Raw genomic sequence first — 25,460 nt, 5'->3', positions numbered from 1 at the left:
GGGGGCTGTGGAGTTTGAGATGGGCATGGAGGGAAACGAGAATATGAGTGGTGGGGACTGTGAAAAAACTGGTAGAATTAATGGGCTGGTGATAGTGGTGGGGCTGAGGAATTCCTGGAATCAAAGGACTAAAGGGAGCGAGCTGGACAGATAGAAAGCAGGAGCCAAAGAGGGAAAGCTTTGAAATAGAAGTTTTGTGATATTGTAGGGTATATGGTTAATTACAGGGCAAGATCTATCAATGGCTGCAGTAGCGGGAAGGACAAGATCATCGGGGAGAAGGTCATGAAAGTGAGAGACCAGGGAGAGGAAGGATCCTCTGCATGGATTTTGAAATCACCAAGCATTATGACAGGAGGAGGGTTTGTAAAAGACAGTGAGTCTGGTCCTGAAGTCTTCAAAGAATGAGTGTGAGTGTCTCAGAGACGTTCAGATGACTCCAACGAAGAAGAGAAGCTCACGAGGGCATGACTTCAAAGGAGATGGGGAGTTTCAGGGAGAAGAGAGTTAAAATTAACAGGAAGTGGTGATGAGAAGCAAATGAGACCCCTGCCTTCCTCCAGACCCTGTGATATGTCAGTTTAGGGGGAAAACAGCACTTGCTGAGAGAAAGGCTGTGGAAGCAGGGTCCTCTGGAAGAGCCTAACAAAAAGGTGGGAGGTCATTCAGAGGGGATGCTGAGGAGTGGAGGATTTTGGCAATGACAAATGACACACTCATCAAGGTGGAGTGGAAGAATTTGAGAGTTCAGTGTGATATTAGTTTGGGTCAGATTCAGGGAGGTACAGAGCTCTGTGAGGATGGTCCAGGCTATAAGAAATTACCTGACTAGGGTTTCAATGACAGTCTATGGACATAGGGATGGAGGACATGATGGAATGAGTCCTGAAGACCTCTCAGCAGAGTGGTGGTGAGGCCCTGGGTGATGGGCAGTGGAGTACCAAGCATGGTGGGTCTCTTGGCTCTTATGCTGATGGTGACATTGAAGCCAGAAGAGGGTGTGCACTGCCTGGCTTCCCCACAGGAAATAGTGTCTTTTGCTGTAGTGGTTGCTGTTTTCACCCCACATGACCCCAGGGCTGCAGATGTGACAAACTCTTGCCCTTCCTAACACACCCCACCATATTCTCTCCCTGCTATGGAGCACCTCCTTCATCTCTTCACCTGGAAATTCTCTCCTTACCCTTCAGACTTTGGCTTAGGAGTAACTACCTTCAGTGATCCCAAAGCCGTGCTAGGTACATCCCTACACTCCCCCATAACAACCCTATTCACAGCACATATCACACTATTCTGGACTACACATGATATTCTGTTCCCACACTGGACTGAAAGTTCCTAAAAGGACAGCTATATCCCAAGTACTAGGATTGTGTATGACATAAGAATGAAGGAGGAAGTGATTGGCTGAATTTCTCTTTGGCAGGGAGGAAATGGGTACCAAAGAGGGATTTGCAATTTTCAAAATCTGTGCAAGCTTAGCTTCCTTATAGGAGAAATCCACTGTTAATCCCATTACAGAACACCTACTAGGTGCCAGGTACTTGGCTGAGTCATTGTGTTGTGTGATATTTCTAGAAGAGCAATTTACATCAAAATAGTCTCCCCATCCTGGCTTAGTGGCATATTCTACAGGATTTTGTTTGTATTGCCACTGTCTTCTTTTCTCAGAAACTATCCTTGTGTTGGGTGTATGTATCACATGATAGAGTCTTTAGTGTATCTCTGTGGATTCATTGGTTACATGCGTTCCTTCCAGAGGCAGAGGAAAGGGAGAAGGAGGTGGTTGGTCCTGGATAATAATGAAGCTGTGCAGAACCCTAGATGTCTGAGGACAGGCGAGAAAGAAGTAACAAGGTGAAAAGGAGGATTACAAAAAGTAGAAATGGGATGGTGCCAAGCTTTACTTATGTTAGAATCATGTTAATGACATACTGAATTTCTTCAATTTTGGAATGTCTAGGGCCTCAAAGAGGTAGGTAAATATGGATTGGGTGGATCAGAGAGTAGAGATGAGTAGAAGTAGATCTGAGATGGTCTGGAGAATACACAGGAAAGAGAAAGATGAATGTGTGGTTATGAAGGCCAAGAAAAGCAGGGAAGCATGTTTATTTCCGAGGGTGATGCATTTACACCCCTGCTGGGCCAGGAGCCAGGCGATGCCATGTTGATTTCCATTTACCTCAAAGGAGCTTTCATTTGCATCTCTGCAATGACAGCCACAGATGACAGAACTCAAGCCCTGGGGTGGGGCGGGCAATGAGAAGAGCCATTCATGTCATGCCAGGAGCATGATGTGATGCCAAGCAGGGGGATTCAAATGCAAGAGTGAGGCAGGAAGCTGCGGCCAGAATGTTTTGAAGAGAAGGAAACAAGAGACATTCATGGGAATGATTCTCATTGAATTCTGCTTTGAGATGCGATGTTCAAGCTCTGGTAAGTTGACCCTGGGCCTCTCCTTCACCCTTCCCCAGACCCCTCAAGGCTCCTGCAGGATCTATGCCACCACACAAGTGGCTATCATGATGAGCTTTCAGAAATAAAAAAGGCAGATTTCACAAGAAACATGTGAACACTTGCAGCTGTAGCTCAAAGGCCAATGCTGAAAGAAATAATGCTGTAAAGAAAGCTGTCTATATCACTTCATTTCCATGTGCTGCTGCAAAGATCACATCTCTCCTCATGGCTTTTTTCTATAACATGCATGGCTCTGTGACTTCTGTTGGAGTCTGGCTGTATGAACATGTCTATTACTGCAGCAGAAGTCTAGGTAGAACAAGGAATGATTGTCTCTAATATTTAACTGTGACTTTTGTTTTCACTGTCTATTGTGCTTAGCTTTTGTATCTAACAAATAGAATTTTTATACCAACAATGGCAAAGAAGATGAAACTTTTATGTTTATTGAGTCTCAGTAACATGCCAGGCTCTCACATACAGGATGTTATTCAATCTATACATTCTAACTTGTGGAATGTATATTATCAATGTTATTGTTGTTATTATTATTATTATTATTTGCTGAGGCTCAAAAAGTTGAAAAATTTTGCCTTGGGTCACACTGCCAGTAAGTGGGGCAGCCAGGGTTTCAAACTGGTCTTTCTGATGTTAAATTCCTTGCTTTTTTCTCTATATCATACTGTAGGCAACCAATACTCATCCAGGTATTTTCAAGGCAAATCTATTAAAAATTGGTTGATCTGAAATATTGCCTTGCCTAAGGAAGGACCCATTTGCTCAAAAATTCCACAAGTGCCCCAGTTATAATATTAGGACACATAACAGTGTGTGAGATGTAATTGGGCAGTCAAAGACTAGAAAAGATGCAATCCATGCCTTCGAAGAATTTGGAGAATGCAAGGCACATGTTCAAAAGAATGGTTACTGTGATGATGCCTCGCTTTCTGGTGGCCAGTGGCCATTTCAGTAAACCATAACCAAGTAATGGACCATGCACTGGACCAGAATTCTAGGGATCTAGATTCTAGATTTTAAACTAGCTTTTCCACCAACTTTCTCTTTGACTCTGGAAAACACTCCGATTCATTCTGAAACTCTGCTTATTTGTCTGTAAAAGGAAGAGACTGGCCCAGATCTGTGGATGGTAAGCAACTACATGACCGAGAGGGGGTGGTGCAAGGAATCCTCAACTCCACAAGTACCTTGACATTCATGTACTGTGCTTTTCAAATGTATGTAGATGCTGTTGTGGTTAACAAAATTTAAATTTAAGTTGGCTCTATAAGAACATGAGTCAACTTATATTGGTCAGTAGATACAAAGACACACAAATTTAAATATTGCTTAAGTCATAGCAGCTTTTGTCCTTAGATGTTTTCTCAAAGACATAAAAATATTCCAACTGTTATCAAGTGGTACTAACAAAATGCTAGCATCAAAAAAGAGTCTACTCAAAATGGATCACAGATCTGTACATCAAACACAAAACACAAAACTTTTAGAAGAAAACAGAAGAAACTTTAGTGATCATTAGTTAGGCAAAGAGTTCTTAAATATGATACCAAAAGCTCAATTTATTTAACAAAATTTGATAAATTGGATTTCATTAAATTAAAAAAAAAACACTTTTGCTCTGAAAAATGCATTGTTAAGAGAACTGAAAAGGCACACACTGGAAAAAATATTTGCTATTCTCATATCTGACAAAGGGCTCCCAAGCACAGTATGTTTTTAAAAACTCTCAAAACTCAACAATAAGTAAACAAACCAGCAGAAATAAAATTGTCAAAAGATTTAAGATATTTGGGCCAGGCAGGGTGATTCATGCCTGTAATCCCAGCACTTTGGGAGCCCAAGGCGGACAGATCACCTGAAGTCAGGAGTTCCAGAGCAGCCTGGCCAACATGATGAAACTCTGTCTCTACTAAAAACACAAAAAATTAGCTGGGCGTGGTGGTACACACCTATAGTCCCAGCTACTCAGGGGGCACAAGAATCACTTGAACCCGGGAGGTGGAGGTTGCAGTGAGCCAAGATTACACCACTGCACTCCAGCCTGGGCAACAGAATGAAACTCCATCTCAAACAAACAAACAAAAAAAAGATTTAACAGATACTTCACCAAGGAAGACACACAGATGACAAACAAACACAAGTAAAAATATGAAAAGGCTGTATATCATGTGTGATTCCATTTATAAGATGTTCTGCATATAGCTAAGAGAGGAGACAGAGGGATGAGAGGACAAAGATGGGTTGCCAAGTATGAAGAAAGTCCCAGGTAAGATGTTGGTCCTTTCACCCCGTCTCCCACTTCCATTGTCCTCCCCGCAAATCCTATGCCACAGCATGTCCCAATCACCTATACTTCACCATACTCAGGCCTCCCTGCCTCCCAGCCTCCTTCTTTCAAAGCCATCTTCCACTCCCCTCCACACAATGCAAGACTCCATTCCCTCAACATGCTCTAATTCTGCCCAGCTTTAGCAGGAAAGAAATCTGATTTATGTAACTGACACTAAGATTTGAATCACCAGCGATAGCCCCTTTAATCTGTCATGCTTCTAACTGATGTGAAATGTACAATCTCCAGTTGATAGAACTTCCAGCAATACTACTAAATTGTGAAATAATTTTTTAAAAAATCAAATAATTTGTTTTTTATGATTGGAGCATGGTGAAGTTTTGACAGAGTGCTTGACCCTAGGTATCCTGATTCTCATAGCTTCTTTCTCCATCCTACTTGTGAACCTGGAGCTTCCCTGCTTTCTCATATTTCCAGCAGCTCCCCTGGCAGGGGTGGAGGCAACAGGAGCTTCAAGAGAGGGAGGGGAGGTGGGAATCTGGGTTGGGCAAAGCAGGGATGCTTTGTATTTGCTGTTTGAATGTTTGAGTTCCTTAAAACTAGTGCTAGGAAATCAGGGACTGTCTAGGTGGTTACCATTGGACTGAAGAAAAAATAATTCATTGCTAAAGGTGAAGACCTTCATTTACACATTTTGAATTAGGTTTCTCCTTGTTCTGTTCAAGTAACACATTTCAAAAATAATAAACTTAAACTCAGGCTAATATTTTAATTATTCTGAATGTTTAGAAAGAGCAATCTAGGCATTCAGGTAAGATTTTTCAGTCTCTGCATTTTGATATTTTATTGTGTGTTATAGAATCTTAATTGCTACAAAAAAGATTCCACTTAATATAAAGATTTTTTTGTTGAGATAAAAATGAGATGTGTCGCTTTTATTTAGCATGACATCAAACTTTGTAGAGGATTTGGTACCAATAGAGTTAAAAATGTTGCAGCATAATTAGAAAGGTTATATTTTACCATTTATAGTTACAGACAGAAAAATAGAACTGCAGTGCAAGGTTGCCATGGCAACTCACTTCTCAATCAGGATATTTTTTTCCTCCTCCAAGTCTACCAATCAGCTAACAGAAAATGAAATAACCACTGAAGGAGAAGAGGCCGAAACAAATAAGGATGAGAAATTATGAATGTATGTAGAAGATATTTATATGGTAATTTTCCTAGATGTGCTTCCACTATTTAATTTTATCAAATATTATTTATTTTTTCTATCTTTAAAAACGATTCCAGAAAAAAAGCACATTCATTTCTAATGGTGGCTTCATTATTGCTCCTAAATGAGAATAATGAACAACATTCATAAATATTCATACTGTCTGTTAAGCAAGTACTTCAGTTTGGCTTCCGTGAGATCCTTAAATGAGCTTTACATGCCATTTAACCACTGAATTGCCAAGTCACCTAAATACACAGTCAGAATCAGTTGAATTTGTCATAAACAGAATACAAAAATTGAATGGTGGGTTCTGATACCAGAAAGAAATTCAACTTTCCAGAACTGTTATTTCTCTAGTTCCTTATGATGCACCTGAATATTTCTTCAGATAGCACCTATTATTCTCCCAATTGGCTCACATCTGGCAAATGTTTCCACTCTTTCAAAAGTCCCAAAGATAAGAAAGTGTTTAAGAACTTCAAAAATGAAGACATATACAAGTGATTGCTGACACATTGCTTTGTGTTAGGCTTTCGGGCAGATCACAAAACATAAGAAATGGGAAGACGGAAATGTGGCTCTGAACTTCTAGTGATTTTCTGCACTGATGACACTTGCACTTTCTTTTGTACACACTCCAAATCTACAGCATATGGTCAGAGCTCAAATTACATAATGGCACAGCATTCACTCTTAAAATAGAAACATGATATTCTCAAAAGGTACTTAGGCTTACCGCAAATTATGAGTGGATATCTGCCCATAGTGTATTATATTAAAAGACATTTTCCCACATGACATCAGATTTGCAATTACTGGATTTTCTGCTACCACTAAATATGATTGATAAAGGATAAATGCAGAGAATGTCCCTGGATGGGAAGCCCATGGTTCTACACTTAAAAATACACTCACATATACACGCCTGCACATACTGTACTCTCTGGCATTGGAACTTTGCTCCTCCTCTCCTTTCTGCCTGGAACACCTCCATCTACACCTACCCTCTGCATCTGGCTTACTCTTGCTCATTCTTTAAGGCTCACCTCTGGCATTGCCTCCTTTGAGCCTACTCTACCCGAGATACAACGTCTACTGCCTCCTTCTGTGTACTCTACATATTTTGTGGCTGCCTTGACCTTTGTGCCTATCATATTCCCAAGGACCCTCCCTTGGTGAGGGCCAGCCTTCTTGGCTCAAAATGACTCCCTGGTAGAAGCTGAGTTTTCTCTCTGTACTCCTTTTTGTACTCCTGGCATCAAGCAAAGTGTTTTTTTAGCACATAGCCAGAGCTTGATAATTGTTTTGGAAAGAGAAAGAGATAGAGAGAGGGAGAAACAGAGTGAGAAAGGGAGAGACAGAGGTGTTACTTAGCCCATAGAATACAGCACAACTACAAAAAGACAAATAAAATAACAGGTTGAGGGAAATTCATTGTCTAGTAGATACTAAGAAACATTAAAATCAATCAATCAATCAATATGCACTTATTGACAAACTACTATGGATAAATTTACTTCATGATACAAAGAGTTATAAGATGATGCCATCTAGTTGGTGAGTACACTGCACTAGTAAGTGATGTGTCAAGGTAATGCGCAATTAATTGCTAAATGAGCATCGAAGATCATAAGCCTTCCGAGTCCAGTTGACAAAAGTAACACCCTGGGGTGTGAAGACTTTGGGGAGGAAGTAAAATTCATGCCAGATTTTTTGAAAGATGACTCCCATCACACCTGATGTATAGACACACATCAAGGTTCAACTTTCATTCTCTTCTCGTTTAATCTTTTCTCAACAGGTATCTTCATTCCAAAGATACTACATTTTAAATCCCTGGGTTCATTCCCAAATCTGGATCTTTGGAACCTGCCTTTTACCTGAGCACACTCCCTCCTCCTGTCTGGCTGTTTACCTTTGCTTGGAAATCACTGCTACAAATACATCCTTCCAGTGTCCCAGACCCTACCTGCTCAAAAGAAAACACAGTGTCAGCTGCTTACAACCAACTGTGTACTCCCCATTCAGCTCTTATTTCTTCCCACATTGATTAGTGGCATTACTATGCTTAAAATCACCCTAGGCTTGAAAACCTAGCATTGCATAATTTCTCTCTTTCCTCCAAATCCCACACCTCTTTGGGGACCTGATCTCTGAGTTCCCTGCTAGAAGCTCTTCCTACAACATCAGATCTCCCAGAGAAGACTGAAGTTCTTCTCATGCCCCTACAGTGGATCTTATATGTGGTTTTTTTGTACATTCATATTCTCCAACTTTAGGGGCTATAAAGGACTCAGAGCTGCTGCCACTTTTCAGAGTTCTCTGCTCTGGGACTCCCGTCATGATGCTGAGCTACGTCACCTAGACATGAAAGCCCTTTCTCTGATCCCTCTTCCCCCAGGAGGCCCTTCACCCTCCTCCCTTTCTAGGCGGTGGTCTCTTTGCAGTTTTCTTTGGAGGTTCTCATGTGGTGAGTGACTCCCTCAGCTGCAAAACCTGTGAAAGCACCACCCAAATTAAGCTTGTGGCATACCTCTGCCACCTCATGGTCGTATCTTTTTTCTCCATCAGCACCCTAATCCCTGGAACTTGCTGCAATGCTGACTAAATAAAAACAGGAAGGAAGACCAAGAGGTCCATGATAGCTCTGATGTGTTAAGTGTGGGTGTGGCTGGATGTTCAACTTATGATAACACAAGAAAAATTTCATTTTAAAATGTTGCATAGAATGCCTCTCAAAAGATGAATATGTCATTGTGTTTTGTTACGAGGATAAGATTCTCTAAGGATAGGCTACCACAGGAAAAAAAAAAAGAACTAAACTCCTTGGCACTTATAAAACCATCAAATAGTTAACAGGAACTGGGGGGCTGGAGAGGGAAGGCAGAAGAAAGGAGTCAGAGGCTGCTGAGCAAAACGGCAGCAGGTTAAGGGCTGCAGAGAAATATTAGCCAACAGGAAATGCCCGATAACAGGGATGGCCAAAGAATTTATGAACAGGGAATTTCAACATTTCATTTTATGTAGTTTGGGGTGAGCTTCTGCAATATATTGCTACCACTCCCACCATCCCATATCTTTACAAGACCTCATGCAAGTGGCATTTGGACACATCAGGGAAATTATAGCTTGTTTAGGGTGGAGCTGACAGAACAGGACAGAGCTAAGTCAGAGGTAAAATATTGAAGGGAAATCAGATCAAAATGTGGTGATATGGTTTGATCATATGGGTGTCCCCACCTAAATTTCACCTCGAATTGTAGCCCCCATAAGCCCCATGTGTCAAGGGCAGGACCAGGTGGAGGTAATTGGATCATGGGGACAGTTTCCACCATGCTGTTCTAGTGATAGTGAGTGAGTCTCAAGAGATTTGATGGTTTTCTAAGTGTCTGGCGTCTTCCCCTGCTGCACTCACTCCATGCTGCCACCCTGTGAAGAAGGTGCCTGCTTCTCCTTTGCCTTCCTTCCTGATTATAAGTTTCCTGAGACCTCCCCAGCAATGCAGAACTGTGAGTCAATTAAATCTCTTTCCTTTATGAATTACCCAATATCAGGTATTTCTTCATAGCAGTGTGAAAACAGACTAATACACATGGCCATGCCCTCTCTCACCAGTTCTATTCAAGAGAGTATTGGAAGTTCTGGCCAGGGCAATCAAGTAAGAGAAGGAAATACAGCATATTCAAATAGGAAGAGAGGAAGTCAAATTATTTTGTTTGCAGATGAAATGATCCTATAACTAGAAAACCCCATTGTCTCAGCCCAAAAGCTTCTTAAGCTGATAAGCAACTTCAACAAAGTCTCAGGATACAAAATCAATGTGCAAAAATTGCTAGCACTCCTGTACACCAACAACAGGCAAGCAGAGAGCCAAATCATAAATGAACTCCCATTCACAATTGCTACAAAGAGAATAAAATACCTAGGAATACAACAAGGGAAGTGAAGGACTTCTTCAAGGAGAACTACAAACCACTGCTCAAAGAAACCAGAGAGGTGACAGACAAATGGAAAAACATTCCATGCTTATGAATAGGAAGACTCAATACTGTGAAAATGGCCATACTGCCCAAAGTAATTTATAGATTCAATGCTAGTCCCATTAAACTACCATTACAGGAGAATATTCTTAACTGAGATAGGGGACCAGATTAGGATGAAGGAGTATGGATTTCATTTTGAACACGTTGAGTTTGCAGTGTCTTTGAGACAAGTGGGCAGTGGGCTATCCAAAGGCAACTCAGAGAAGAGGTCTGGAGTGGATATAAATGAAGAGGTGGAGAGCACACAAATGGCCACTGAAACCCTGGATCTGAATCCTACTGTTGAAAGGCAGAGCACAGAATGGGAGGAGAAGAGAAGAGGGACTTGGAGCCTTTAGGAACATCAACCTTTAATGGCTTGGTAGAAAATGATGAGGTAGCTGAGGACACTAAAGAAGAATGGCTGAGAAATTCAAAAAGAAAGAAAATCCAGAAGAATGTGTTGGGGGAGTGTGCCGGTTCTCACAACGAGAAAGACTTCATAAGGGCATAAAGAGTCAGTGGTGCCCTTTGAATGGTCACATGGTCATACAGACTGGTATAAGCAAGGTCATCAGTTACTTAGGGAGAGCTGTTTTCATGAACTAATGGTGACAGGAACCAGAAAATGGAGATGAAAAGCCATCATCAACTCTTCCGAAAATGTCAGCTGAGATGGAAAGAGAGGAAGGGTGTCAGCTGAGTGGGTTTGTAAGATTAGGCTATCAAGTTCTTCGGAGCTATATTTTTAAGATGAAAGAAGTTTGAACTTGGAAAATGGGGAAACCAGTGAGCAGGACTTTGATCAGAGAGGTAGGAGGAGAGACAGAGGAATATAACGAGGAACAACAGTTATAAAGTTAAATTTTGATTCAGTCTTGATTAAAATTAAAAGAAAACACGTTCTGATAAGACAACTTCAAAGGATAATCTGCTTGGCATATCTTGAAAATTCAAAACACTGTATTGGTTATTTCCATTTTTAGCAAGAGAAGAAAGAAGACAGATAACATTTATATCCCAATGACTGAAATCACAGTGACCAAGAAGCAAGCTCAGAAATCAGCTAGAAGGGTCAAAGGTTTTATTTAAGTTAAAAGCTTTACATATGTCTTGCTGTCATGAATTACAGCTTCTTTCTTGAATATTTACAAAAATAGGACAAGAGGTTTTCAAAGATATTCAAGTCTTAACTCCAAAATTTTGTTTGATCACCCAGGTCTGAACTCTCTCATTGCATGACTAGTGTATATCATACATAAAATGACACTTCTCAGGAAATTTCATTTTTTCTTCAGCTATAAAATATGACTATTTTTAAAACTCTATTTTCTCATTTCAGCTCTAGCTAACCTCACCAGCCTTGTGTTAATTATAAACACATAATTACATGTAAATATAAATATAGATGTAGATGTAGGAATAGATATATTAATTTTAAAAATAGACCAACATGGTCATAGGCATAGATGTACATACACATTTAAATAAAGGTATGATATTATGAGCTCTTCTGGTGATAAAAAAGGTGTAAGGTCCTTTGGGTATGGTTTACATTGTGCTTGTAATAGATTTAATCGAAACACAATGAAACGCAAGTTTTTCATCTGAACTTGATTTCTTCCATAGTGTATAAATTAAGAAAGGAACAAATGAGAGATAAGATAACCCATGGTATTAAAGGCTACAGAGAAGTCAAGGGAGGAAATTCCAGGGAAAGGACTCATTCCTGGATGACAGGGAAGTTTGGTGGTCTTTTCAAGTGTGTTGCACAGAATAAGATATATGGGAGAAAATGACATTTCAGGGAAAGATTAGGTGGTGAAAAAGAAAAGGTTTGCAAAATTAAGAACAGAAAACATGAGGATATTAGTACTAAGGCAAAATTCTTTTGGAGAAGATGGGAGGGAAGAGACAAGGGGGAGAGATAAATACCAGTGTATTAGTGAAAGATAAAGGAAAATGTTTAACATTGAGCTATTAGCTAGTGTTATCAATCATAGTCCCCAATTTTTATCTGCTTTTGACCTATTTTCATTTTCTTTGGGCTCTTCTGGGAACAAAGATATCTTTTTGATGCCTCTACTCCCTTTTATCATTTAATAATTGCTTCTATTTTTCAGCATTTACTAAAAAGGCTGTTTCTCAGCCCTGGGAATGCACTGACATTAAAGGTGACAAACAGAAGCTGTACTTTGAACTCTTCCAAAAAGCACTTCAGAAATCAAAGACATTGCTATATTGTTACTATTCATTCTCTCCTTTCCCTGAAGGCTTGGCATGACATTATTTCCGATCCTCAAAGAGAAGTCTTCTCATTTAGCCATTATACTAATAATCTGTGACTCTAAAAAAGCAATGGACATAGAAATTGATCAACCTAGCCTAGTAATCTCCTCTTTCCCTTAGTTCCAGAGCTATGGATCTGAGCCAAGAATCAGAAATAGGAGCATTGTAACTCATTTCATCTTCCATGTAAATCATATCCAGCAATGCATAAATTGTGAGGGAGGGCATAGAGCCAGACCCCATCAGCTCTGTGCAAACAGATCCACAAGCTCAACAGGCATTGATAGCATGAGATGTTAATTCATGAATAATCCTTCCATGTTTTTACACTGTTATATAACCAGTTGCTTTTTATAATGACATTGGAATAATTAATAATTGCAATGATGAGTTGAGGACAAAAATATGAAGTTATTTTAAAAATAAGTAGTAAATATATCTAAGAAAAGTACCAGTTGTTCTTCATCAAGACAAAATTGGATGGCTCTTAACAACACTCAGAAAAAGATAATAACTAGGAGAACTCCTACTTAACATTTTCCCACTTACATAGCTCCTTATATCAAAGGTATCACCCATACGGAAGTATCTAATAACAGCCTCAGGGGAAAGACTGTTTTAAACTCTAAATGTAATTCATACACGGCAGTCCACGTAATTGGAAGTCATCTATAGATGAGCAGGTTCTAAAATAAAACACTGTAACAGCAGGTGAATGTGATTCCAAGTTGTGACTGCTCAACATGCTCAGTAATTTGATTTAGTCATAGATAGGTAGACAGACAGACAGATACGGATGATAGATAGATATATAGATAATAGATAGATAGATAGATAGATAATGTAATGACAGGTATAAATAAAAGCAACTCAAGCTCTTTGCGTCTATTGACCAACTAGAGTTTCTTTACATCCTGATAGAGCTCACACAAATTATCGCAAAAAAAAATGTATTTCTAAATATATCCATTACTTAGAAATGAAACAGATGTTAGAAGTCTGCACGGTAGATGACAATTTTAGAAAATAAACCAATCTAATATTAAATAGGCACATAGTTTAATAATATTCTCTTTTCCAATAGTCAGAATTAAAAAAACAGATCCCACTGAAACATGAAAATGTTCCAGAAGACATAAAAACATCTCTGGATACCTGAAAAGTAAACTAAATAGGAGGCCTGTTTTTGTTTCTGAGTTAGTGATGATATAGATTAGAGAGCATGTTTCTTTAAAGACCAGAGTGCAGGCTCCATGTTTTGTTCACTGATATATCCCAAGATCATAGAATAATATCTGGCACATGGCAGTGTTTATTATTTATTAAATTGAATTGTTACTGGCATTCATAGTATGAAAATTGTAGAATAAGGTGTCCTCCACCTGATCTATCATTTAGTTTTAACTATTACTCTCAACAAAAGATAAAAGTAGAAAACACTCATTTGTCACTTAACATTTAGGAACAACTTGCCACACGTATCCTCATCCAGTTCTCCGGGTTCTGCACAGCCTGGAGGCAGGTGGGCACCAGGAGCCCACATTGCAACCCCTTCTGATGCCTGACTCTGTTCTTAGCTGCTGTCACTGTTAAGGGTTAAGCTATGTCCCTCTGCCCCAAAAATTCATATGTTGAAGTCCTAATCCACAATCTCTCAGAATGTGACCTTACTTAGAAATAGGGTGATTGCAGATGTCATTAGTTAAGTTAGGATTAGGTCATACTGGAGTAGGATAGATGTATGATTAGCTGCTTTATAAGAGAGGGAAATTTGGATTCAGACATGCACACAGGGAGAAGGTCATGCGAAGATGAAGACAGCGATCAGGGCAATGCTTGTACCAGCTGGGCAATGTCCGTGAATACCAGGAAACCACCAGAAGTTAGGGGCCCCCTCACAGCCCTCAGAAGGAACCACCCCTGCTGAACCCTTGACTTTGGACTTCTGGCCTCTGAAACTGTGAGGCAATAAATTCCTGTTGTTTAAGCCACCTAGTGGCACTTCATGGCAGTTCGTGGCACCCAGCTTGTGGCACTCATTTCTTCTGGCTGTAAGCAACCCTAGCAATCTAATACAGCCACCAACTTACTCCTAGCAGTTTGTCAGATGTCCTGCCAGGTTATTTGTAGCCCTGACCTTATTCCCACTGGACACTCTCTTGTACAGGGCTGAGAGTTCCCGAGATTGCCTCCCATTTATCCCAAAGCATCCACAATGATATGTTGTCAATGCCTGACATGTTCTTCCATTCAATAGCACAGTAATTACACCTGACACCTTTCCCTTACCGTCTCCTGGCTTCTGTGCTTGAAGAGGCATTGTAACCTGGAGGGGGCGGTGGAAACCAGGACTGCCTGTTAAGAAATGACACAATAATAAACATGGTGCTTGAAAGGTTGATCACACCCACGTGTCTGAAAATAATTTGACAGTTAAAAAGGCAATGAGATTATACCAAGCCTTGGAAGTAAAATGAACACTATTTCATAAATGAAGTAGGATGTAACTGTCCTGTATTCTAGGCTATCTGTTCCTCCAAGTAAACTTCTTTTCTCATTTCCTTTGGCACTAAGTAATGTGGACACCTCTTTTAAAAAGAAATCTAAAGCAAGCCTGGAAAATAATGACAATTGTTAAATCTAGAGAGCAAATTCATATGTTTATCATGTTATTCTTCCTAGTTTTCTGTATGTCTGAACTATTTTATAACAGAAATAACAATCTTATACTCTAACTCAAAATATAATTTTTTACAAACTGTGATAGAAAACTCTGACAAGTAAGAACATTGAAAGCATAAGTGAATATCATAGCAGCACTACCTTCAGTTCTAACTTCAATTAGGAAGATGTCCTGATATCACTAGGACATAATTTTAATTGGTAATAATAGCTAAGCAGAAAGACCAAGATATGGATGAAAACTGAAGATATTCAGATGAGAATGATACACACTACAGAAGGAAAGGCATACAGGAAATGGGGCTTTAAATTCTTTAAGTAGGTCTATTCTTTGAGTCACCACAGAATTGAACTAAGACAAGATAGGAGTCAATCAAGGCAGATTCCAGCTCAATGTAAAGAATAGATGCTACCCAGATAAGCAAGTCGAAGATGTGTCCCAAAATAGTGAGAGTCCTATTGCTGGCTTCAGTGGCCCTGAATTATGCCTAAAATGTCAGAGGAAAGATTCTTGCACTAGGTGGGAGATTGAACTAAGTGACCTAAAATTTCTCTTTCAAACTTAGGAATCTGTTTTTACCAGCAAAGTGTCAAGGGGCATGAAATGTAGGTTCCAGGGAAGGATGAGCCACATTTTCTGAGACTTTGCAGCTACAACAAAACCTTGTTGAAGGAAAAAATAGAATCAGTCATTTTTCTCTGGCCGCATCATGGCAAAGTCAGCCAGTCCATCAACAAACATTGAGCACCTATCCTATATGGAGCATGGACCCAGGTGCAAACAGGGAAATTGAGAAAATTTAAAAGCACTGACATTTATAAATGCTTGTTTTCCATTTGCATCACAATTCATAGCCCTGGGGTTTTTTCAACATGGAAAAATCTCTTCCACCATCATGTTCTGTCTCATGAAGATTATTTGGTCACCACTGGTCCAACTACTCCTCTGTGCCTGCTAATGGCATAGGACTCAGCAGCAGCAGAATGTGGGAGACCATGCAGGGGAGGTCAGAGGAGGAGGCAAGAATCACACAAACACATGGATGTCTCCAGAAAGGGTCTTTGACTCTGTGTTTGGAAGCAAGTTCAGCCCAATCCACAGAGCAGAGGTATCAGCTCCAGATACAGGCTGGTTTCAGAAGCGTGGAAGTATGTGGCCCTACATCCATCATTGTTTCAGGTTAAGGCATTCCCAGCAGCAGGACTCCATGAAACATGCTACCTCAAGTAGTCTGCCATTTAACATGCGAGCTCTATCATCTAAAACATTTCCTGGAAATTCAAGCCCCTAAAGGAACTGAAAATAAGACTCTATATTTGAGAAAGAGATTGTTGGGGGAAAGAGCTGAAGTTTGGGAACAGCAGAATGTAGATGCTGGATCCCTGGGAAAGAGAGGAGGAAGCTTTCTAATGCTGTCTGGGAGTTTGGTGGATGACCTGGTTCAGAAGTTAAAGAACAGTCTTTCATAGTGTATCAGCAAGAGGTAGTTACAATGAACTCATTGTACCTTTTTTTCTTTACAGGAGTAGTAGCAGAAGTGGATGCCATGATGTTGGAGGTGTTTGCATTCAACGAACTGCCAGGTTGCCTATTTAATGACAAGAACAACAATTAATCACACTCTCAAACTTTACCATTTCACCCCACCTTTGAAGAGTCTTAACATCTACTCATATTCCTGCCTGCTCTCTGTTCATCACAAAATGTTTCACTTCAGGATGGAAAAACAGCCAAAAATCTTCTTCCTGAGTTGACTTCCTTAGTTTAGAAGTTGTCAGGTTCTCATATAACTAGCTAAAACTAAAGGAATAGAATAAAGAAGTGATTCATAAAATGACATTAACTGTCAGAAATTCTGACCAATCCATTCTGATGTGCTACAGATTCACATTTATTTTATTCCTGTGATTATATTGTGACTAATTATGTTGCAGTTTTTTGCATTAGAAGCATTATTGCTTAGGAAAACATTTTAAATCATACAATCTTAAGTCTCTACCTAGCATTTATTCATATATGCAGATCCTCAAAAAATGGAAGTGACCCAGGCCCGTTTCAAGTTCTGAGATGTATGATCCAGTGTATACATTACTTTATACATAAATAAGAATTCAAAAACAAAATAAGTTTATAAATCTGTCCGATTTGGGCTGCTTATAACCACCAGTAGTACATTCAAGAGAAAATGTATTTCACTTAAACAGATTTTTAGCTCACCCTATGATTTCTCAATTTAATTTTCTCTGAAGGAGGAGGTGTAAATGTGAAGGGTAGGTGGGGAAGGAGGTGAGGTGTGGAGGAAGGGTTAATTATTGTGGGGGTAGAGGGAAGAAAAGTCCTGTGGGGGGAAAATCAGGAGTCTAGATTTTAATAAAGAAGAAGAAAGAAAGGATGACCTAAGCTTTGGTTTGGTTAGAGTAATGATTGGCGAACCTTTTTTCTGCAAAAGTCCAGAGAGTCACAATTGAACCTTTGCAGACCATTTTGGCATCTCTCGTCTACTACTCAACTCTGCCAGGACAATAGGGGCATGGCTGTGTTCCAGTAAAATTGGCCTGCAGGTGGTATACCCTGGGTTTTTCTTGAACACATACAAAGAAATATACTACAATTATAAAGAATACATACAACTTTGTTACTCCCGATGATCTAAACGTGGACATGCTCCTGGTAAGAGAGAAAGAAAGCAAAGTTTTAACAATGAAGAATGGACATTTGCATCTATTTGGAATTATTCTTGAATTTAGAGTTATTAAAAGTTAGACATTGGTTGAGAGAAATAGAAAGCATCATATTTGAATAAATTCAATGAGATGATTTCATGATTTTGTTTCTTGTACTAGATTCCAACGAAATTTTTTTTCTTCTGAAAATTCAGCGCCTTTTAAGCCCAGTGTTTTTATTTGTTGGGGTCAGTAATTTTCCTTAACAATAATAATGTAAAATTTGCATTTGCACCTATTTCATAATTTTGCCACCAGGACAACTTAAACAGAAACATAAATGTGGTAAGAATGGTGATTTGGAGCTACAAGTGCTCTTGATTTTTAAGCTAAACAACAAGGTTTCATTCTAGCCATGTACAGGAGTGATGATTTTTACTCCTGAATTTCTGCAATAAAAATATCGAGACTAAGAATTTACAGAAAGATATCACATAGGTTTGAAGACTTGCAAGTACATAGGTAACACTTAGAAAAATATTATACTTGAGCCTTTCCCATAGTTAGTAGATACTGGTACCTATTGGTTAGTTGGTTATCCAAGGTATTGGCCTTATATGTTTTAGCAGCGTCCTTTCTGTCTGAGATCCTTTATAAAGAAACAAAACAAAAGTCTGGATAAACATTTAAGTTATCAAACTCCTTTCAGACCTTTTTCATGCTAGAATAACTTAACAACATAGTCTTTCTCTAGTAAACAGAACCATTGTTCATGTGTTACATTTTAGAAAATTTTAAAATACAAGGAAACTACTTATAACAAAATCTACTTATAAGGTTGTTTTAATATAGTTTGTTATTTTGTTTTGTTTTGTTTTTGTGAGCTGGAGTCTTGCTCTGTTGCCCAGGCTGGAGTGCAGTAGCATGATTTCAGCTCACTGCAACCTCCACCCACAGGGTTCAAGCTATTCTCCTGCCTCAGCCTCCTGAGTAGCTGGAACTACAGGCATGTGCCCTGATTCCCAGCTAATTTTTATAGTTTTAGTAGAGACAGGGTTTCACCATGTTGGTCACACTGGTCTCGAACTCCTGACCTCAGGTGACCTACCTGCCTCCCCCTCCCAAAGTGCTGAGATTACAGGCATGAGCCACTGCACCTGACCTGAAATATTAAAAGTGTTATGCCTTTTGCCTATCTGTCTTTCTGACTCATTGAGCATTTAACTCATTAACTATTTTCATTTTCATTATTGTCTAATGATATATCTTGTCAATGACTACTTCCTATGTCAGTGAAAGGCATCAACAAAATACTTAAATTTTTTTTAATGGTTTGTGGCATAGACAATATTATGTGTTTGCCAAACACATTTTCTTTTCTTTCTGAGCAATCAGGGAGACCACATTTCCTAACCTTCATTGCAATTAAGTTGGGACCATGTGATTGAGCTCTAGACTAAAGAGTGTGGGCAGACGTGTTATCTGCCACTTCTGAACCCATTGTAAAACCTCCTGGTGATCTTCCATGTTCTTTCTCCCCTCTTCTACTATGGCTTTGGTATGCATGGGTTAAAGATGGCAGCATTCAAATACAGAAAGAACTTAGGCCCTTGAGTCACTTCATGGACTCCAGCAAATCATATTCGGCTCTGATGAGTCAAGCAATACCTTACAGTGTGTTAAACCATCTAGAAGAGGAAGGGGACTTGTTAAAAAGTTACTCTACCTTGACAAATTAGTTTACTTTGACTAATACATGTAATGAGTCTAAATTGTCATTAGAAATTTTAATCATTCTAATCTCATAGATCTAGAAAAGGTGTGTTTATTTGCTTTTTGTGTCAGAAAGCACAAATAAGGAAGGTTATCATTCTATACCAATGGTGGGGTCTCATAACTTCAGTCTCTGTTCCTTCTTTCCTTGTCTCTTACCTACTACTTTTTGCTGGTCATTTGATATCCTTTTCTCTACTCTCCAGACCATCCCTACAAGGTGGGTGTAATGATTTTCATTTTATAGGTAAAGAAATGGAGTCTCAGAATCATTTGTGTGGTTTTCTCTTGGCCACACAAGTAGAAAGTAGTCTATCTCCCAAGTTGTTCACTGGGATCCAATGTCATATAGCTGATTCTGTAGTATGATTGTTCCCCAAACTCATATATTAGGTTAACACGCCTTCCCTTAGTCTTTGTTCTTCACCTCTCACAATCTCTTTCATGCCACCCAGGGGAAAAGTCTATCAATGGTAATAGAGAGAACTCTAAACAACCATTCCAATACATATGTTGATTTCTTGTTGCTGGGGGAGATTAATTTTGTATTTATCCTGGAAATTAAATTTTCTGTCACCTTGTGATGTAAAATAAGTGGTTTTAATAAAAATCGGTCTTGGAAACTTGAAATACCAAACAATGTAATTAGCAACATGATCAGAAGAGCCAAAGGAAAAGTTATACTTTCACAACAGAGCACTAGGGGGCCTCCTAACCTAGGTTTTCCAAGTTAGTTTATACCCCACCATCTCTGCATGCTACATACACATTTACGTTTCTTTTGCACACCTCATCTTTTACCCACATAAGCATATTTTAAAGGGAACTTTCCAAATGTAAACTCAGTACTTTTCTCATATTCATCAAAACAAGTGTATCATTATTAAAATGCAAATGCACACATACCAGATATATTTGATCATCTTCCTCCTAAAATTATGTCACGTCTTAGATTTTGGAATGGTCTGTATTACAGAAGTTCAGCTCCTGCTAACAGGACTTGCCTTTCTTTAATGACCCCTGTGTTCCCTTCCTCAAGTCCATTTCCACATTTAGTGCCTTGGGAATGAGCTGCCAGGGTACTGTTCCCAAACATACCACTAAATTGTGTAAATAAATCATGTAATCTCTGGGCCTGTTTCTAGGGTATAAAGTGAAGGGCTTGGGCTATAGCGGTGGTTCTAAATCTCAGCTGCACATAAGAATTACCTTATAAGCTTGAAAAAAATTCTGGAGTTTCACCTCTGGCTAACAAAATCAGATTTAGGGGAGTGAGGGGTAGTAGGACCAAGGCACAAATAAAGTTTAAGAGCACCCTCAGTGGTTCTAATTTATCACTGAGGCTGAGAATGACCTAACTACATTGCCTGTGAGGTCTAGTCTATTTCCAACATTCCTAGGCTGTATCTTGGCTGGCCTAACATAAATGTTCAGACACACAGCCTACAAAATCTTAGGTCTTCCCCCTTACTTGAGGTTCAATTATCTCACTTAAAAATTCATTCCTAGAAATAGGGTTTCCTTCTGCAATTAACCATCTGCAAGACCAGGATGAATGAACAGAAGTATTTTATCTGCCTCTTCTCTATGCACCGCTGTAGAGATGAGATCTTGCATATATACTACAAATTCATTTTTGACAAGGATGATAATTTTTAAAAGAGAAAGACCAACTCTTTAGGATCCCAGCCTTGACTATCCTCTATTAGGATGACTGATGTGAAAGCCTAGGAAAAGTGCAGAAGCTATATACCTTTGCTGTATGAATCAACACTGGCATACTCTGAGTTTAGAGTCTATTGGATGCTGCAAGTTACCAGATATTTGCTTAAAACTCAGCAGGTGCCATTTTTGCCTACAATTGCAGCACATCTTTAGCTGCAGAGAGTAAACTCAACTAGCACTGGCTTTGGGTATTCATGGTGCCTAGACTCCTATTAAAGATGCGAACTTTGTCCTTTACTTATGCTTACTAAGCATCTCTACCAAATCTAAACTAAAAATGTGATTTGTGTTGGGAGACCATGGCAAGCGGATCACTAGGTCAAGAGACTGAGACCATCCTGGCCAACATGATGAAACCCCATCTCTACTAAAAATACAAAAATTAGCTGGGCGTGGTGGCGCATGCTTGTAGTCCCAGCTGCTCCAGAGGCTGAGACAGGAGAATCACTTGAACCCGGAAGGTGGAGGTTGCAGTGAGCAGCGATCACGCCACTGCGCTCCAGCCTGGAGAGAGAGCGAGACTCTGTCTCAAAAAACAAACAAACAAAAATCAAAAACAAAAATGTGATTTGTGGCATTTATACTTCAACCTTAATAAAAGTTGCTCTATTTTCCCTGTAGAGAGCCCTTTCCCTCCATGTAAGAAGGATCTAACAGGCATATACGTTGGACTCATTCTGTCCACCCTATGGGGACTCCAGGGCTGAAAGAGTATTTTTACTTTCTAAAGTGAAAGTAAAGAGCTAATATCTCTGTCCTGGAGTAGATTGAAACTATTGTACTATTAAAATTTACAGTCTCTCCATAAAGCAGTTGCACAGACTGATGTTTTTCTACCATCCATGTGGAAGAACCAAATGTTGGAACAAGGATTACACATATTCACACCCAAAAAGCTCTATATTCTCCATTTTAAATTGAACTAACAGATTCCGCATAGTACCCACCATAGCTGTACTCAAATCAGTGTCTCTAAGAATTTTTCATATCAATCTACTATTAGCAAAATTTTAGAAATGCATCTAGTCGAGATTTAGTGAGATTTCAAGTAGGTAATTCAATTCTTAGAGCCCTCCATCCCTTGGAATAAAATACCAGTGGTTCAAACCTTATTTTGGTAAACTTTTAAATACTTCATAACTTTATGAGAAAAGGAATTTAGTATGTTATGCATTCCACTTACATGGTTCAAAAGCACCTCACCTGTCTAAAGTGTCATCAGAACTATACCGACTGATTGTAGCTTTTGGCACATTTCTCTCATTTATTTTCCTGTAGCAAAAATAATTACCAAAAAATTAAATAAATTACAAAAAATAGTTTATAAAATCTATCATACATATGGCAATATTTTGACCTATTAGGAAATTTACATGTTACCAAGGAAAGATAGATTTGGAGTACCCAACTCTTGCAACTTGGATAGAATAAATTATGGAAAATCTAATTTCCTATGCTAATAAAAGATTCTTCTCTGGCTTCAATTGCTTCTAACAACAATGTAACATATTCAGATTGGGAATAAGGATACATAAAACATACAACACAACAAACAACACAACACGCAAAATGGTTAATAACTAATATGTACTCTTGTCAATGTTGTTTATTTATACATAATAGGAACTCAATCTTTTATACTCGACTATGTTTTTGTTTGCAGAGTTTCAGCAGTGCCATTAGCTAGCACCACAGACTAAATCCATAAATACTTTCTTTAATATTCAGCACCGTGGACAGGGTTGAAAGAAGGGAACTTACAGGCAGAAGGAGGGGAAAGACAGGAAAGAAAGGAAAGGAAGGAAACAAGAAAAGCTGGAGAAGATGAAAAGGACAAGTGGGAAATGAGAGAAAGGAAGGATAGGAGGAAAAGAGGAAGAGAGAAGAGTGATAGGAAGAAGGAAAGGAGAGACGGGAAAGAGGAGAGCAAGACAGATGAGCAAAAATGCAGGGGCGGGGCAATTTAGAAAATAACAGAAAGGAGGACAGAAGGCTCAATAGAGGGAATCATGGACGCGGAGGAAAGATCTTGATCAGATTGATCAAACTAAAAAGCTTGTTTAATGCCTCATATAACCCTATGATATAAAGCAAGCAAGCTCTTTAGAGAGTTGTCCATTATTTAATGTGTTTGTATTTCCAAATGTAATTTAAAGCCAGCATATTCAAAGTATTGCATTAGAATAAGTACTAAGGCTAGATACTAAAGATTTAATTTTAAACTTGATATGGCGTAGTTTCACTAAGCAACTATTTGGATGTACTCAACAGATAAAGTACTAGGAAGAGTGCAAAAAGTATATTTGCTATATTAATAGTGCAGAACGTAATATTTGCTATATTAATCAACACTGTTGTACTGATAAGTATAAGGAAATCTAGAATAAAATAACTATAGCTGCTATCCACACAGAGCAAGAGGGGCAAATCATATATGTACATCCAAAGGCAGAAGGTAGTCAGTGCCATAAAAGAGGTTTAGTTAACATGTAAGGAAGTTCTAAGCTGAGAAAGCTGATTTCTAGGTGTACAAACCAGAGAAGGCTTTATGGAATGCAGCGCCACTTGAGCTGGGCCTTGGAGGAGAAATAGATGTGAACATTTTCAAATAGAGGTAGAGGGAACAGTATCAGTTAAGGCAAGAAAAAAGTGAAGAAAATTGCCTAAGACAACTCCCCCAACGTTTAATACAACCTCAGAGTGAAATCATTGTGTGGTTCACCATCGTGTGTAATGTGTCAATGCAAACAGGTGCTGGAGGGCCATCTGACCCCTTCCAGAAAACAGCCCCTCCCCAGAACCATCACTATGTCTCCAGGTGACTATTGTCCTCCTACTGCTTATCACAATAAGACATGCTATTACATGTTATTTTCATTCTCTCCTCTCCCTCACTTTCAACTAGGATGCAAGCTCTGTGGAAGCAGGGACTTGGTTTTGTTTGCAGCTCTTAACACAGCTACTGGTGCACTGGAGGCCTCCCACAGGTGCTATTTGACTATCATCCTTATTTGACGTTTAAAAGATCGACCAGAACATGTGCACAGTCACACGTTCCAATTGTGGATAATGTGAAGGTATTATCTAAGGTGATGACAGCATAGTATTTATTTTCCTTTATTTTCAGTCACCACTCATTCCAGCTCCCTGCACACGTTGTCATCTCTGCTGGAAGTGCTTCTTTCCTTGCTGTATGCCCACCAGCCAGCCTTGCCCATTTGGGAAATTTTTCCTCATAATCCTTCAAGCATCGCCAACACCAGACCACTTCCTTGGTGAGGACTCTGATTATTTAGGCAGAGTTAGTCTCCCCTCCTTTCTATTCCTGTAGTGCACTCACACAACTCTACCATAGCACTTTCCATGGCAAACTTTAGTATTTTCATTTGTGGATCTTTTCTCATGAATACAAGAGCTCCTAAGGTCAAAGATTATGTCCTATGCCTGGCACCTGGCACAGTGCTGACACATAGAGGGTGCTCCAAAGTGGCTGTTGAGTGGGCATCAAAGTAAAGACAGCCTCTGCAGAGCAGAAAATATGACAAGTGATATCCTCTTAGCAAGTACCAGGAGAAAAACAATCTACCTTACTCTTTTAGGGAGATTGATTCTGTGTTGTTAGTTATAAGTCAAGGGGGAAATGTCTAGGGCTTACAGATTTTTGTTCCTTCAAATACTGATATGCTACTTCAGCCACAATGCTGGCCACCACAAGGAAGGGTTCAGGAAACCCATGCAATTTAAAATATGAAATAAGCATGAAATGCATTAAGCTCCTGTTAACCTAAAACACACTGTACGTACACTAAGAACATGAAGCATATTTCACACTTAAAAAACACAAGTATCTGTGTTCTTTAATCGTTCCAGAGAAAGGCGAATAACACGGAGGCAGCAATTTCCATTGGTGGCTGGACTCAAATGATGAGCCTCTCCTTTGTTGGTGAGATGAGGGCCAGCTGACAACCAGGCTGTGAGCTTCAAAATCACAGAGACTAAGGACAGGGCCTCGGCAGAGTCTGCCAGATCACAGAATAGTAAATCAGATGAACCAAAGCTGCATCAGGAAAACAAAACAGCAACTCTAGGTAGAGGGTTATCAGCTCAGCACCCTTAAAGCAGGTCAAAATTATGAAAAGGTTTAAAAGGGTTGAAAGAAATTCATAAACAAACATTTCCAAAATAGACATGTCCCAGGTGTCTGCTTAACTTTTTAAGATCCACACCATAGAAGACATTCACACTCCCTTTCTAAGTACATTTTAATGACATGTTTTCCCAATAGCCCAGGAGTTTCCAAAAAGAAAGGTACTGTCCC

General features: G+C 39.3%; 1 protein-coding gene across 1 annotated transcript in view; it reads right to left on the bottom strand.

The window, feature by feature from the left end:
- SCEL (sciellin) overlaps positions 1–25,460 on the bottom strand; it is a 204,534-nt gene that overhangs the window by 56,918 nt on the left and 122,156 nt on the right. Inside the window, exons 6-10 of the mRNA XM_064369135.1 lie at positions 22,346–22,414; positions 18,225–18,293; positions 17,610–17,648; positions 16,489–16,569; positions 14,588–14,653 (exon numbers count right to left, since the gene is read on the bottom strand). Coding sequence (XP_064225205.1) covers positions 14,588–14,653; positions 16,489–16,569; positions 17,610–17,648; positions 18,225–18,293; positions 22,346–22,414 — 324 coding nt within the window. The remainder of the gene's footprint in view (positions 1–14,587; positions 14,654–16,488; positions 16,570–17,609; positions 17,649–18,224; positions 18,294–22,345; positions 22,415–25,460) is intronic.

This window comes from Aotus nancymaae, unplaced genomic scaffold, assembly GCF_030222135.1.
Source record: "Aotus nancymaae isolate 86718 unplaced genomic scaffold, 86718_ANA_hifiasm-v0.15.2.pri h1tg000088l, whole genome shotgun sequence".
Classification (NCBI taxonomy): Eukaryota; Metazoa; Chordata; class Mammalia; order Primates; family Aotidae; genus Aotus; species Aotus nancymaae.
Note: the sequence above shows the minus strand (reverse complement) of the source record. Positions and strands in the feature narration are given on the sequence as shown.